At 45.6% G+C, this 14,014-nt stretch overlaps 1 protein-coding gene across 1 annotated transcript in view; it reads right to left on the minus strand.

Moving 5' to 3' along the window:
- Positions 1 to 1,892: 1,892 nt before the first annotated feature.
- myo10l1 (myosin X, like 1) overlaps positions 1,893 to 14,014 on the minus strand; it is a 35,183-nt gene continuing 23,061 nt past the window's right edge. The window contains exons 16-43 of the mRNA XM_076017738.1: positions 13,884 to 13,952; positions 13,707 to 13,789; positions 13,486 to 13,588; positions 12,772 to 12,852; positions 12,556 to 12,680; positions 12,340 to 12,457; positions 12,128 to 12,234; positions 11,657 to 11,937; positions 9,898 to 10,721; positions 9,587 to 9,710; positions 9,348 to 9,489; positions 8,785 to 8,889; positions 8,560 to 8,655; positions 8,385 to 8,478; positions 8,227 to 8,282; positions 7,939 to 8,081; positions 7,551 to 7,745; positions 7,174 to 7,331; positions 6,964 to 7,084; positions 6,442 to 6,590; positions 6,179 to 6,327; positions 5,883 to 6,090; positions 5,653 to 5,789; positions 5,293 to 5,416; positions 4,854 to 5,207; positions 4,002 to 4,178; positions 3,689 to 3,880; positions 1,893 to 3,573 (exon numbers count right to left, since the gene is read on the minus strand). Of these exons, the coding sequence (XP_075873853.1) occupies positions 3,469 to 3,573; positions 3,689 to 3,880; positions 4,002 to 4,178; positions 4,854 to 5,207; positions 5,293 to 5,416; positions 5,653 to 5,789; positions 5,883 to 6,090; positions 6,179 to 6,327; positions 6,442 to 6,590; positions 6,964 to 7,084; positions 7,174 to 7,331; positions 7,551 to 7,745; positions 7,939 to 8,081; positions 8,227 to 8,282; positions 8,385 to 8,478; positions 8,560 to 8,655; positions 8,785 to 8,889; positions 9,348 to 9,489; positions 9,587 to 9,710; positions 9,898 to 10,721; positions 11,657 to 11,937; positions 12,128 to 12,234; positions 12,340 to 12,457; positions 12,556 to 12,680; positions 12,772 to 12,852; positions 13,486 to 13,588; positions 13,707 to 13,789; positions 13,884 to 13,952 (4,620 nt within the window). The 3' untranslated portion in view covers positions 1,893 to 3,468. The remainder of the gene's footprint in view (positions 3,574 to 3,688; positions 3,881 to 4,001; positions 4,179 to 4,853; positions 5,208 to 5,292; positions 5,417 to 5,652; positions 5,790 to 5,882; positions 6,091 to 6,178; positions 6,328 to 6,441; positions 6,591 to 6,963; positions 7,085 to 7,173; positions 7,332 to 7,550; positions 7,746 to 7,938; positions 8,082 to 8,226; positions 8,283 to 8,384; positions 8,479 to 8,559; positions 8,656 to 8,784; positions 8,890 to 9,347; positions 9,490 to 9,586; positions 9,711 to 9,897; positions 10,722 to 11,656; positions 11,938 to 12,127; positions 12,235 to 12,339; positions 12,458 to 12,555; positions 12,681 to 12,771; positions 12,853 to 13,485; positions 13,589 to 13,706; positions 13,790 to 13,883; positions 13,953 to 14,014) is intronic.

A 14,014-nucleotide genomic window follows, 5' to 3' on the forward strand; every position in this document is an offset into this window, starting at 1 on the left:
GAACAAATTATCCTTTCCTCAATCAATCTACTTTCTTTCATCATTTTTTTCTGTAATGTTTCTCATAGCTGTCTGGTTGATGGGGAAAAATGTCAACACATGCTCAGGCTCTGAAGTGTGCTGAAATAAATTCACTCCAACACAAAATAGAGGACAATGATTCCAATAATTTATTAAAGCATAGTTTTGTAAAGCCAGTTACAAATTAAAAAAAGGAACAACACACATATCTCTCTTTCTCTTTTTTTTAAACAAGCACAATATTTTTTACCATGTGATGATAATAAGTGTAACATAAGATAAGAACGGGCCCCAGTCTGGCCGCCTGCGGCTGATTACAGGACCCTTTAGGATGGAGTTGCCCTCGTAAACAGATTTGATTTCAGAAACTCCAGAGTCGGACCTTATTACTCTAGATTTTGCAAGCAAACTGATCGGATTTCGAGTAACTGTGGGGCAACTTCCTGCTACTCAGCGGGACATCAGAGACAGACTAAACCGCATGTAAAACAACTATAAAACAGCTTCAGGTTCCTTGTTTTTTATGGCTTGTGGGACGCCTGTTTTCCTCACAGTTCGGTCAAATATATCAAAATTCAAATATTTGGACTATTTCACTTTTGTACTACTGCCCCGAGAAACAGAACACATTTCTAATCCTAATTCAATTAAATTTTTGGCATGATAAACTCATAGCAAATCACAACCTTAGTATCTTGTAAATAATGGCTTTAGTCTGTGGCGTGCCCAACAAACCTCAGCTGACCTGATAAGCTGCATCTGAGTCAGAAAAATATTGGAGGTCACTCCATAAACGGGGCCATAAAACAGTTTAAAGGGCCAGTGTGTAATATTTAGTTGCGTATGACGGTAATGAAGTGTAGTGCAAACAATACTTATCCCTGTTTTATATGATGTCCCACTTGATCTCATACCTTTCTCACACAAGTCATGATATCAAGATAAATATGTCATCAAATATAAATAAAGCAAATTGTAAATATAAAATCATTATTAGCAAATGAGTGATCTTATCTAACTAAAAACATACAGGTACTATCCGAAAAATTGGAATATCAAGTAAAAGATAAAAAGATGAAACCAACAAAGAGAGGTTCCTTGTTGTAACTTTGCTGATTAAGATTTTCATCTTATTAAAACCACAAACCCACAAACTCAGAAAATTCTTGTAAAATTTGAGGGGTTTTTTTTAAGCTGCAAGACCTGATCAGCAAAATCCAAAGAAATAAAAACTTGAAATATATTGATTTGCATATTATTCGTTTATATTGTATGTCAAATTCACCTTTTAAGTTGAATTGCAGAAATACTGCAACCTTTTCAGGATATTCAAATTTTCTGGGAAGTACCTGTTCATGTATTTTTTTTTTTCTATTGCATGTGAGTAGATCCTTTTGAAATGTTACACATTGGGCCTTTCAAATTAAAACCCGTTTTCTTTCTCTTTTAGGTTCAAACACAAGCTGTTTGGAGTGTTTTCATACCCGGATTGAGGTGTTGTATGCTGGCAGCTCCGCATGAGTCACTGATCTCGCAGGCAAACAAACTTTCAGTGCACATCCACACTCACAAAACAGTGATGAAAGTCGGCATTCCCAGTGCGCAATTAAAATCCTCTCTGGCCCTGACGTCGTCCTGCTCTTCTCACACTGACCCTGAAAAAGCAAATCTGTCATATTTCAATACGTTACTCTTCCAAAATACACATTGCAATACAAGTATACAGTTCAATAAGAAATAATAAATCCACAACCTTCCCTTTAAACCCCATGCTTTTCCCAGAACTCACAATCACAACACCATCCATTGCAGGATTAGTAGTCAGGTAAATACATCTTGTTTCCAAGGAATACACTCAATAAATTCAATTATCTTTTCTCCCTTTCTGTGCCAACTCATGGATTACACTATAAATACACTCCCACACACGTGCACGCACACACACACACACACACACACACACACACACACACACACACACACACACGGCAGCATTCCAGCCACAGCGCTTCCATGTGGTTGAGATTGCAGGAAGGGATACACAGTATTAATAGTACTAGCAGTATAAAAACACAGGCTGGAAACACAGACAAGATGGAGCTCTTGGACGTTGTCGTCCGAGTCACTGATTTGCGTAAAAAGGAAGAAAAAAAAAGTTGTGAGCACAGCGTGAGTGGATATCCAGTATTCTATGGCTCCAAATAATCCTGCACTGTGAGTCCCACAATGGCCATGACGTCATCAAAACACTGTTTGTGGAAACGTGGAGAATGCAGCACGCGTTTTTTTTTTGTTTGTTTTTTTTGTTTTTTTTGCAAAAATTTGTTATTCTTTCCGTGAGGTCACATTAAACGGTACAGCCACGCCGCACCCATCAATAACACTCTCCACTTGCATGTATTTTAAACAAGAGGTGTCACATTGCATTTAGTATGGCCTCTATATACTGTACAGTGCAAATGGCCACTGTGATATACAGTACAAAACAATACATGTTGGTCCAGCTTATGTGTTTGTGAATATACAGTAGATATTATGTTATATGTAGACATATATATACGGATATATTCTTTGCCCTTCGAAGAGAAACACCCAAAATCTCACTTCCAGATGATCTGCTTGATGTTGATCAAAAAGACTTTTGGCCTCTTCCTTTGTCCACGCCTTCTTCTAGTGGCCACACGATGGCACTGGCGAGCGTGCAAGTGGACGCTGTGTGGGGTTAAATTCATCACGTCCCCTGGTTTTTGTGGCACCGAAGGAAAAAAAAAAAAAAAACCTTTGCCGAGTCCTTTTTCTCAGTCACAGACAGGTGCGATCACAGATGCTTTTGCAGAATAGACGACAGAGAAAGAACACAGAAAAAAGCAAGCAAGAACAAGAACTGCTTCAAAACTTAACGCGGATTGAAAGATGCAATGGTGGACAAACGGGGAAGAAACGTGAAGAGAAAGAGAGAGACTCCGAAAAAAGTGAGAAAAAAGTGAGAAAGAAACAGATTAAGCTGAGTAGATGTGCCTTTCTTCTGTCTGGCAGTGCACTGGGGGGCGCTGTTGTCCGGCGACTGGGCGGCTGAGTTGTGCTTTATTATTATTATTAATCGAGTTCTGTCCGTGTTGGAAAGCAGAGGAGTTTTGAGTGTGCTTGAACATCTACATGCAGGACTAAACCAGGGAGAGGTGCTTATGTGTTTGGAGGAACCGTCCCAGAGTCATGGATTGTTCTTTCCAGTCATGCTGATTCCCTTATCGTCTCCTCAGAGGTGAAAATGGGCTTTGTTTGCTTTCTTCCTCTTCCCCCTTGGTTCAATTGATCCGCCCTGGTTCAATTCAACCATGACGATATTTTTAAATTATTTTTTTTTAGATACGACTGACCAGTTAATGCAGAGGAGGGAGGCATCTGTAGCGAATCAATGAACTGAGGGCTCAGACTGGTCTGCGGTGATCACCTGACCCAGGAACTGGCCACGCTGGTGACGGACATAATGCTGCAGCGCTTCTTCACCATCATGTTGATGTAGGCCCTCATGATCTTCGTGATCTCGCCGACCTGAAGTGTCAAGAAAACAGCAGCACGATGAAGTGTTGCCGTGGTCACAACAGGTCCACCAAAGAGAAAGTCAATAATCCATTGACAAAAGAAGTTCAATGATGAGCTGTCTTACCATTGGCGTCTCGAAAAAAATCTCTCTCTCGTCCACGATGATTTTGTAGGTGCAGATCTGTGAAGCCCCAAAGAAGGTGATGTGCTCGTACTGGAAGGTCTCCAGAGGCTTCGGCTCGCCTCGCTTGTACACCGACACATTGTCTGCACTCACACTCAGCCACAGATCGTGCGGGAAGCCTCCCTCTTTGCACTGCAGCGAATAAAGCACGACATTAAAAAGAAGAAGAGTCAGCCATCGAACATACACACATAGACACATGGAAGAAGGAGAAAAAAATCTCATAGATCTGCTGTTTCCTCTGAACTTATACCTCCACGTCAAACAGAGTGGAGCCATATCCAGGCCACTCCTTGATGATGCTCATGTACTTGAGCATGGCCTGATGCTGGGGCATGCCCTGCAGCCGCGTCCACTTCTCCAGAACGCTGGTCCGTGTGGCTGACGTCTCTTCCTTCACCCACATCTCCAGCATCTGCTCCTCCTCCACCTGGAGCGACACAGATCAGCCCCCAAAGATCTTAAACAGCGTTCAGAACCAAACCCAAATCCTGCCTCGGCAACCTTGACAACTTCTTCCTCTTAAGTTCTGATATACTTGAGCAACTGCTCCTAGTTGCCCTAACAAGTGCTAGAAGATGAAGAGGAAAGCGACTTAGCTGCAGAAAAAAAAGGACTAGCATAGCATGTAATAATTAGAACTTCTAGGTCTAGATCTTGGTGGAGAGCATGTTTTCTTCGTAGTCACATCCGACTTAGTCAGAAAACCTGTATTGGTTCATCCAATACAGGTTTGCATCCAAACTGTACTTTATTTATTTATTTATTTATTTATTTATTTATTTATTTAATCTTTGCAATGTATCTTTCTATCTGTCTTCATGATGTCTTCTTGTCTATGTCTATCGTGTATTTTATTGAGTCTATTAACACCTGGCAAAGAGACTACCGATGGAAATTAGCCTTTAGCTAACTCGGGTATATTTACTTTCTCATGGAAATGTTGATTAATGTACTTTGTCCCATATTTAAAAAATAAAGAATTTGAAATTTGAATCCACTTCACATTCGCCTTGTATGGGTTCTGTACCAGATAGAAAATCTAAAAGATTCTGCCTGACAAGTTCACACAAAACGGGATTAAAACTTTGCCTTCATCACTCACCTTCTGCTTCTTCAGCGAACCCGTCTTGAAGCTTCTCCTCAGCGTGCCGTCGAGGAAACTCGGCGTCTTTCGCTTCTCGACTCCTATCGGCACCACTCCCTGTCCCCCGACTGATGCCCTCCCGTCGGCGGCTCCGCCCCCTCCGGGTCCTCCGGCTCCGCCCCCTCCCCCCACGCCCGGCTTTGTGGAGTGCATGATGCGGTTGCGCAGCCGACCGATAGGATATACGGTGCCAAGGTTCCACCCAGCCCGACCTGCCCCGTCGCCGTGGAGATACTGGAGTCGCAGGGCGGCCAAGTGCTGCAGAGTTTCCTCCGAGGCCGGGAAGTGGCCGCTTATCAGAGACTCGTGCGCCTTGGAGCGAGACGGAGGGAGAGAGTGATGATTGGAGACGCGCAACGAAACGCTAACCTCTCTCTGGATGCTCGGCGAAGCTCACCTGCTCGAACATGAAAGCGAACTCCACCCCTTCTTTCGGCATGCTCTCCACGTCCAGGAAGCAGTAGAGCTTGAAGTAGAGTTTCCACTCTCCTTCCTCCTCCTCTTCTTCGCTGCCAGCGAGTCTGGGGGCAATTATGGATGACGACGATGAGAAATCACACGTGCATTAAAACAACTGCACCGTCACTGCTCACATAGAGAATTTTCAGATAAACAGACAGAGATTCAGAGTCCTGGAAGAAACATTAAACAGGCCTGTTGGCGTAAAATTAACTTAAAATGAATGTGTCTTCAGTAAGAGTGTTACTCAGTGTGTTACTAAGGCTGTTGCACACTGGGCCTTTCCAACAAGCAGTACCTCTCAAACTTGGCAAGCACATCTGCCACGATGACTCGGCTCTCCAAAGCTCGGTCTGTGACGGAATTATGTTCGAACAGAGAGAACAGGTTCTTGCTTTCCTCCATGGCCAGACCTCTGATCAACTTCTCCACAACCTGCAGCAGCAGCAACACCGAAAACAAACAGCTTCAGCACTCTAGTGTTTCCCCGGGCCTTCGCAATTGCGGGATGGTGTGTCTGTCCCGTACCTCTCCAGCCGTGGTGTGCGAATTGATGGAGATCTTGCACGAGCCTCCTCCATGACAGTAGACGGTGGTGCTCATCTCCTGCCTCACCAGCAGGGCGGCAATCTCCTCCTGCGAGGGAACAAACTCCCGAGCCTTGGTCTTCTTCAGGGATTCTGCGATGAAAGTGGCGTAGCGCTCGATGTCTGTGCCCGGGAAGCGCTCGCGTACCCTGGTACCAGATGGCATTGCACACATCTTTTACAATTTGTTCTACACCTGAAAAAAAATCAATCAATAATCCATTAAGAAGCACAAACCTCTTGAGGTGGAAACGTAGGTATCTGAGGATAGCTCGGCTGGGTAGGAAGGTGCAGCTCATACAGGTGAGGAGATGCCAGTGGGCCCGATTGGCTGGGCTGTTTGGCTGAGGCACATGATTGGTCTGCTTGATCACCTGACCGTACACCTGGAAGAGAAATACTCTTTACTCAACATGTGGCAGTAAAAAACACAAAACAAAAAACACAGTTCATTTTTTTTCCCTTTTGGCTCAGGTATTATTTTGTAAGTGTAAGAGTACCTCGTCTCTGAGAGGCCGCAGATCCTGGCAGGTCTGCAGGATGCCCTGGATGATGGGCACCGTGTCCGCCAGAGTCTCCATCTCCTGCAGGGAGTTGAAAACACGAACTGCCTCATCCTGCAGACTGGCGTAGCCCTGCTGCCTTTGCACTGTGCAGAGAAACACATTAGGTCTTTTTATTTAACCAGACAAAAACACAAGTCATCACAATTGAGCAACAGCGAACAAAGTTAAAAGAAAAATAAAGGAACACTAGACGACTGTTTAACATCATGGGCTGGGTTCAGTATAAATGCAGGTTCTAATTTTAACCTACAGGGGGCAGTATCATTTAGTTCCACAATGTGTGTGCAGATGTGCTTAAAGTTGTGCTTCAATTCAACTTTTTAAAATCGCCTACTAATATCTTGGTCACAACTGCAGTGATATAAATACAATTTTCTGCATGCATATTTAGAATAGGCCATTAAACAAAACAATAAATTTAACCTCGAAGCAACGTTTTCTTGGAGTCACACTTACAGCTGGTGACCTCTCCGTACGGGAGGGGCAGTAGGGGGGAGTGCAGTGGATGCTGGGTGTATCTCAGGATGGGGTTCCTCCTGTACATCTGCTCCACGATATCTGGGTTCACGCTGTTCTCCTGAGGGAAGCAAGTGGGAACAGCCAACGTCAGGACGGGGGAGGGACGAGGAGTCTAAATGGGCGACGCTGACGCCGACCAAGTTCTACCTTGATGTCCCTGATGAGCTGCAGAGTCGGAGTTTCGATGGGCGTCTTGCTGTCTATGACCCCCTGAATGGCAGCCGTCCACCTCATGGCCTCATTCAGCATCTTGGTGTAGACGCGGTAGGAATGCTTCCGCCCGTACACAATGATGTTCCAGTAACCTGAGAAAATGATCGTTTGGTTGGCCAATCAGGCATATTGCAGTGAAAATGAAATGTAAATATTTTATTTACGCTACAATCATCATCTCTTCTGCTCGGATTTAACAAGATCCTCCTCACCCATCTCCACCTAATCCCTCACCTCCCGCGTCTAATCCCTAATTAAGACCCCCACCCCCTGCAGTATCTCCCGTTTTCCCTCCACTTCCCCGCCCTCACCTGTCTCCCGGTGCACACGTTCGTCCGGCTGAATGACGGAGCAGAGGGAGTTGAGGACCAGAGTTCCCATCTTGGAGGAGTTCTTCTCGGAGCTCTTGTAGTAATCCAGTGAGTTGTGGGTCAGCACGAACCAGCGCTTCTTCAGCTTCAGCGAGGTGCTCTTAGCGTTTGTCTTCATCTCCTTTTGGAGCCAGCCTGACAGTAATAGTAATAATTTTGTCAATTTTTATACATAACGTATCATCTATTATGGCTTCTCATCATCATCTACTCCTATTCCTCTGCGCTGTTCCCTCCAAATTTAATGAAATACCAATGAACGTAATTTGCTAAACACACTTCAGTCATTTGGCATTAGAGGCTACCGCTTATGTGAGCACATTCCCACCTCGGACCAGGAACTCCTGGCCGTCTATCCTGGCATCTCCCTTGGGTTTCTGCAGCAGGCTGATCCAGTGGTGCATCTCCTCCGGCGTGTCACTGTTGCAGTGGATCACTCGGTTCGCCGTGATGATGACAAAGGAGTTGGGCCTGCAGGGGGACGAAGCCACAGATGAGAGGGCCCGCGCTCGCACAATCGACTTTCATAATAAGATAAACCGAGGTTGTATTTCATGAGTGTCACATATTTTTAAATGGGTCTGTGTTCCTTCCGCTGGAAGATTTATCCGCTTACCGATCAGGATTGTCCGAAGCACAGACTGAGTCAATGAGACCCACGTCAAGGGTTCCCTAAAATTCAGAAAAAGACCAAAATATATATATTCAGTATTTCTGATTCAGCGCGTGTCAAAGACTGATAAAATATTGTTTTTCTCTTGTCTGCAGACTGACCACGGCGTTCTTTGGGTTGGCCTGTTCATGTGACATCTCCAGCAGCTGCTCCGGTGTGCACACGCGCACCTTGCTGAGCACTTTGAACCAGCCACTGCACAGAAAGACGTGTAGTCTGTCAGAACACATTCAGAGACCAGTCGAGCGCCGATTGGGTTTGTTTTCCGTCCCGCACCTGGCATCCTCGGGCGATTCTGCAAACACCTGATAGGTTCTCTCGTCTGTGACGATGTTCAGCGCGTTCTCCTTCTCGTGATTGTCCACGATCTCCCTGCGGAGGAGAAGCCAAGAGTGTCTCGCTGTGAGAGAGGTGGCTGCCGTTTGGAAAACAAAGGTGAGGAAAAAGAGGATCTCAAGTTTATTTTCATGCTGTGGTGCTTTTGTTTGTTGGAAATCTCACTTGGCCGCTCGGATGTCGATGGTTCCCTTCAGCTTCTCCTCACTGTCGTTGTCGTAGTACATCAGCTTACTGTCCCTCAGTACAAACCAGCGCATCTTCCAGTTTCTGCAGCACCAAGAGAGAAAAAATCAAAAGAAAGGCCAGGACGCACACAGAACAAAATTACTTGTGTGATGTAGAGCTGAGAATATAACTGAAAATTTGTTTATCTACCACAATAAAACAGATTTTCAAGTCAACTGAAGTAGGAAATTACGAGCTAATTGAATTATTCAGAACAAACACCAACTGGGACACTGACGTCTTGAAGCACTGCAGGAGGTTCAGAGGACTGAGTTAGATTGAGCACAGGAACTCACATGCAGGCATAGAGAATGAAGGGCATTTACATAAGCATAAAATAGGGCACATTACTGATGGCCCAAAGCCACCGAGTTCTGACCTAAAAATGAGTTTTTACTGAGACCATGTTGAGTCTTTAACTGGAAATAACGACTCAAGCTCTAATTTTATTGAAGCATCAGTTTGAGTGTCATGCATCAGGACCCAGTGACAACTACAACAACCTCCGTGACAGAGTGGAGAGGCCTCCTCCCTTCTTGTACAGCCAGCCCGACTTGAGCGACTCCTGTTTGGACCGGAACCACATGAAGGTCTCATCCTTCAACACGCACCAGCGCCTCCTCCACGGAATCATCAGACCGGCTGGAACCGGAGCAGGTAGCAGTGAAGTGATGGAAAAACAATTTAGGCTCCACTTTCAATACTTGATTGAATGAATTGAAAAAAAGAAAACACTCACCCTTCATGTAGAGGTAGCCGTGGAAATACGGCGGCCCGTTGCCGTTGAGCAAAGTCACTCTGCCACCGGTCACTTCTTCATCCGTGTCCATCAGTCCGTCATGTTCATCGTCACTGTCAGCATACTGTTAATTAAAAAAAAGCCAAGGTCAAATGATTCCGAACGAGTTTACACTTGGATACTCAGATATGAAATAATAGAGAGAGAGAAAGAGAGAGGGAAAAAAACCCCAAACAGTAGTGTCACTGTTTTGCAGCTCATACATGTCTGCGTGCACGCGTGTGAGGATGCGTGTGAGTGTGTGTCCTCACAGAGTCCGAGCTGCCTCTGTAGGACTCCATGCTGGCGTTGGTGCAGGTGGACTTCCTGGGGTGCTCCTCGTCCGCCACGGCCGCGCTGCCCCGGTTGCTGCCGGACACGGAGCTATCGTCGCCGGCCGTGACCGAGCCCTCCTCCTCCTCCTGGTCGTAGTCCGACTCCGTGTCGGCCGGCATGCTGTAGATGGGCTCGTCCCCGTCCACCAGGCTCTCCACCATGCTCACCTTCCTCCCCGCCTCCGCTTTCACCTCCTCCTTCTTCTCCCCCTCTGCCGGCGGCGGAGCAGTTGGAGGAGGCGGAGTAGCAGCGGCGGCGTCTCCAGGCGGGGGGACTCCGCCGTCCCCGGCAGGCAGGGGAAGCGGAGGGGGCGGCACCGTCCCCTCGGCGAAGGCGGGCGGGGGAGGCGGCAGCTGGCCGAATATGTCCTGGTCCAACGGCGCGTCCGACTCGGCGGGGGGCGGGAAGTCCGGCAGCGGGATGCACTCGTCCTCGGCGTGGAAGCCCTCGTCCACCTCGTCCTCCTTGGACGCGCTGCGGGAGGCACCGGCCGCCTTCTGGGCCTTGACCTCGGCGACGGGCTTGGACGCCACGGCGCCCTCCGAGGTGTCCACGCCGCCGAAGTTGAGGATCTCGATGAGGCCCGTGGCCTTGCGGCACGCCTCCTTCTTCATGCGCTTGAGCTCAGCGTCGCGCCGCAGCTGCAGCTCCTGCTTGGACGACTCGCACAGCTGGGAGACCTCGTCCTCCCGCTTCTTCTGCAGGCGCTCGATCTCCCGCTCCAGCTGCAGGATCTCCTCCATCTGCTGCACCTCGTCCTAGAGGGAGGGTGAGCGGAGGGGAAAGTGTCATCTGCTTTCTACCGGTGAATGTGTTCAAAATGGCTAAAGTTATTTCACTATACAAATCAGGAGACAGAAATTAATTCACTAATTCTAGGCCGGTGTCTTTACTTTCTCAGTTCTCAGAACTATTGGAAAAACTCTTTGCCAGCAGGTTGGATAAATTCATTGGGAAGCATAATTTGTTAGTTGATTGTCAGTATGGATTCAGATCAAACAGAACTACATCTATGACTTTAATGGAGTTAATTGAATAAATCGCCAGTTGTATAGATAACAAGAAGTATGCAGTAGGAGTATTCATAGATTTGAAAAAAAAAACATTTGATACAATAGATCACCACTTATTAATTAATTAACTGGAGAAGTATTATTTAATTATCATTAAATTTGAACAAAACCAAACTTATGCTATTTGGAAACTGTAATAAAAATAAACTCACAGGTAAAAGTGAAGTGAAATGTTTTTTTCTTTTCTATACTTTGTACATATATATATATATATATATATATATATATATATATATATATATATATATATATGTATATATATATATATATATATGTATATATATATATATATATATATATATGTATATATATATATATATATATATATATATATATATATGTGTGTGTGTGTGTGTGTGTGTGTGTGTGTGTGTGTATTGGGATTGGGATAGGACTAGATAAACTCTGGTTCCTCCTACTCCATTTTGAATTTAAAGAAGTATAATTTTTTTTTCGCTATTTCATTTATTTTTTTTGTAATTCTTTTTGTCTGTATCTGAAATAAAGTTTACAAAAAAAGGCAGGAAGCTGATGGTTAAAACCTTTTGGTCTTCATCATCATCCTCCTCCTGCTCCTCTTTGCCCGCCTCCTTCTTCTCCTCCCCCTCCCCCTTCTTCTTCTCCGCCCCCTCCTCCTTCTTCTTCTCCTCCCCCTCCTCCTTCTTCTTCTCCTCCTCCTCTTGCTTCTCCTCCTCCTTCTCCTCCTTCTTCCTCAGCTCGTCCTCCTTCTTCTTCTTCTCCTCTCGGAGTTTTCGAACCCGGGTGCGCGCCACCTGGCCTCGCCGGTGCTTCTGCAGCACCAGCGTGGCCTTGCGCTGCTTCACGAAGCGCCTGTGCTGGATGTGTCTCCTCAGGTGCTTTTGGAGGGTGATGATGCTGGCGCGGGCGCGCTTGAAGTACTTCCTGTGGCACAAACAGACAGTATTTTTTTTTTTTTAAAAACACACCAATAATAACTTGCGCAACTGTGTTACAATCGCGAGGGGGCAGTCTCTCACAAGAAGTGTTGAGGAAGGACTGAAACTCGTGTATCCATCAGATGCCAAAACACACACTGGAGTCAATGTTAGGTGGAAACTCGTGTTTTTCTTACTTGGCAGAGAAGGTGAGGAGGTGGGCTCGAATGATCATGGCGGCCTGGCGTCTGACTTCGTCCCTGTCCTTCTCCAAACGCTGCTCCAGAGACTCTTTCATGAAAACCTACAGCGCAAAGGTCAAGAGGTCAAGAGTTCATGAGGAACACGTCTAATGCCGTGTATGGAAAAGTAAAGGACAATTCTCACGTCGCCAGATTGAGGATCTCACCTTGGTCTTGCCGAGCTGCCACTCTTTCTTGGTCTTGTCGTACTTAAACAGAAGGTCTGTGCTTCTCTTCTTGTCGTCTCCTATTGCCGGTGTTTTCTCTTTCATGATGATCTTGTACCTGCGGCAAAGAAATCAAAACAATAATTTTAAAAAGTGGGACAAAGGAAACCAGTCGAGTCGATCACAGCTGAGAGTGAACTTATTAAAGATACAAACCGGAGGAAGAAATCTTTGAAGGTTCTGCGCACGGGGAAGCCGGCGCGACGGATCTTCACTGTCTCCAGCATCCCAGAATACCTCAGCTGGTTGATGACCACCTCCGGGTTGAAAACACTGGGATTCTACAAGCAGAGTGTCGATGGTTATGACATGGACATGAAAGCTGACAGGATACAAAGCCAATACAGTAGATGTCCTGAACAGTCGAGATACCTTTTCCATGTTGGGTTTTATGCAGCGAATGAAGAAAGGGTTGGAAACACTCAGGGTGGCCATAAGAGCATGAAGAGAATCCTGAAAGAGAATGTTTTGATAATTAATAAAGGTATTGCTTTATTATGAAAAACCAAGTAACAGTTTCTCTAATTAAGGCCTCTTGCAGTGACAGTTTTCAGATTTGTCTATTCATATATTTTGAAATTCCAGTGTGTGGAACCATCATCTGGATGATGGTTGTGCCTCTATCAGCTCCCTTTGTGACATCATAAGAGGTTAATTTAAAGAATTGGGCGTTTGCGGGGAAAAAAAACTTTAAGTGGAGCAGCAAGAAACTGCAGTGTGCTCTTCTCATTTCCGATGAGTTTGTTTACAGGATAGAGACACATTAGTGTTTGGTTGGTACATAAAGTCACTTTTACATCTAAAATTGTTGCTCACTTTACTACCTCTAAAACATGTTGGATAACTTAGATAGTTTTATCGCCACACACCACACAGCTCGAGTTTTACGAGAGTCAATCTGAAAAAATGCATGCATTAAGGGAATTTATGTTCTCTGTGTGGACTGAGGTACTGACAGAGGAGAGAGACAAGGACAGGAAGAGGACCTGGCGCTCAGCCAGATCACCAGCGGCGCTGCTTCTGTGTTTTTCCTCATTTAATCAGAACAAATAATCTATCTGTTATGAAAGACAAAGCATCTCTTACCCTGAACTGGGAGCTCACAGTCGGTTTGCGCCTGGCCGTCCCCATCTTCTCCTCGCTGTTCCTGCTGCCCACCTTCTCGAACAAGTCGTAGATGAAGTCCAGTCTAAGAGAAAACAAGTGAAATGAGGTGTGTGACACCATGAGAGATTTTTCACCAACGTTTCCATCCAGCTGTATCACTTCAGAGTCAGAGTCAAACAGTCAAATTTAGATTGTCCTGCCTGCTGTCCTTGAGCATGTTCAGGATGTCGTCTCTGAAGGTGTCTCTGTTCTTCTCCAGGATGCCTCTGGCGTCATAAAGAACCTGAGCAACACAGACAAGTCGCTCGTAAAACATTTTACATTTTGCACGCAACAGCGCGTCATTAAGTTAAGTGATTGCATTTGACTGAACTCACCTCCCCGGCATAATGTTTGATGCCGAACTGATGGTCTGCGACTCTGGGTTTCACATAATAAGGGTTCGTCTGCAGAGAAATTGCACAAGAAACACAGTCTGATGTCATGTTTTCATGCTTCGAGCAGTTGT

Source organism: Nelusetta ayraudi, unplaced genomic scaffold (genome assembly GCF_046127955.1).
Source record: "Nelusetta ayraudi isolate G7.1 ecotype Tasmania unplaced genomic scaffold, CSIRO-AGI_Nayr_v1 ptg000007l, whole genome shotgun sequence".
Classification (NCBI taxonomy): domain Eukaryota; kingdom Metazoa; phylum Chordata; class Actinopteri; order Tetraodontiformes; family Monacanthidae; genus Nelusetta; species Nelusetta ayraudi.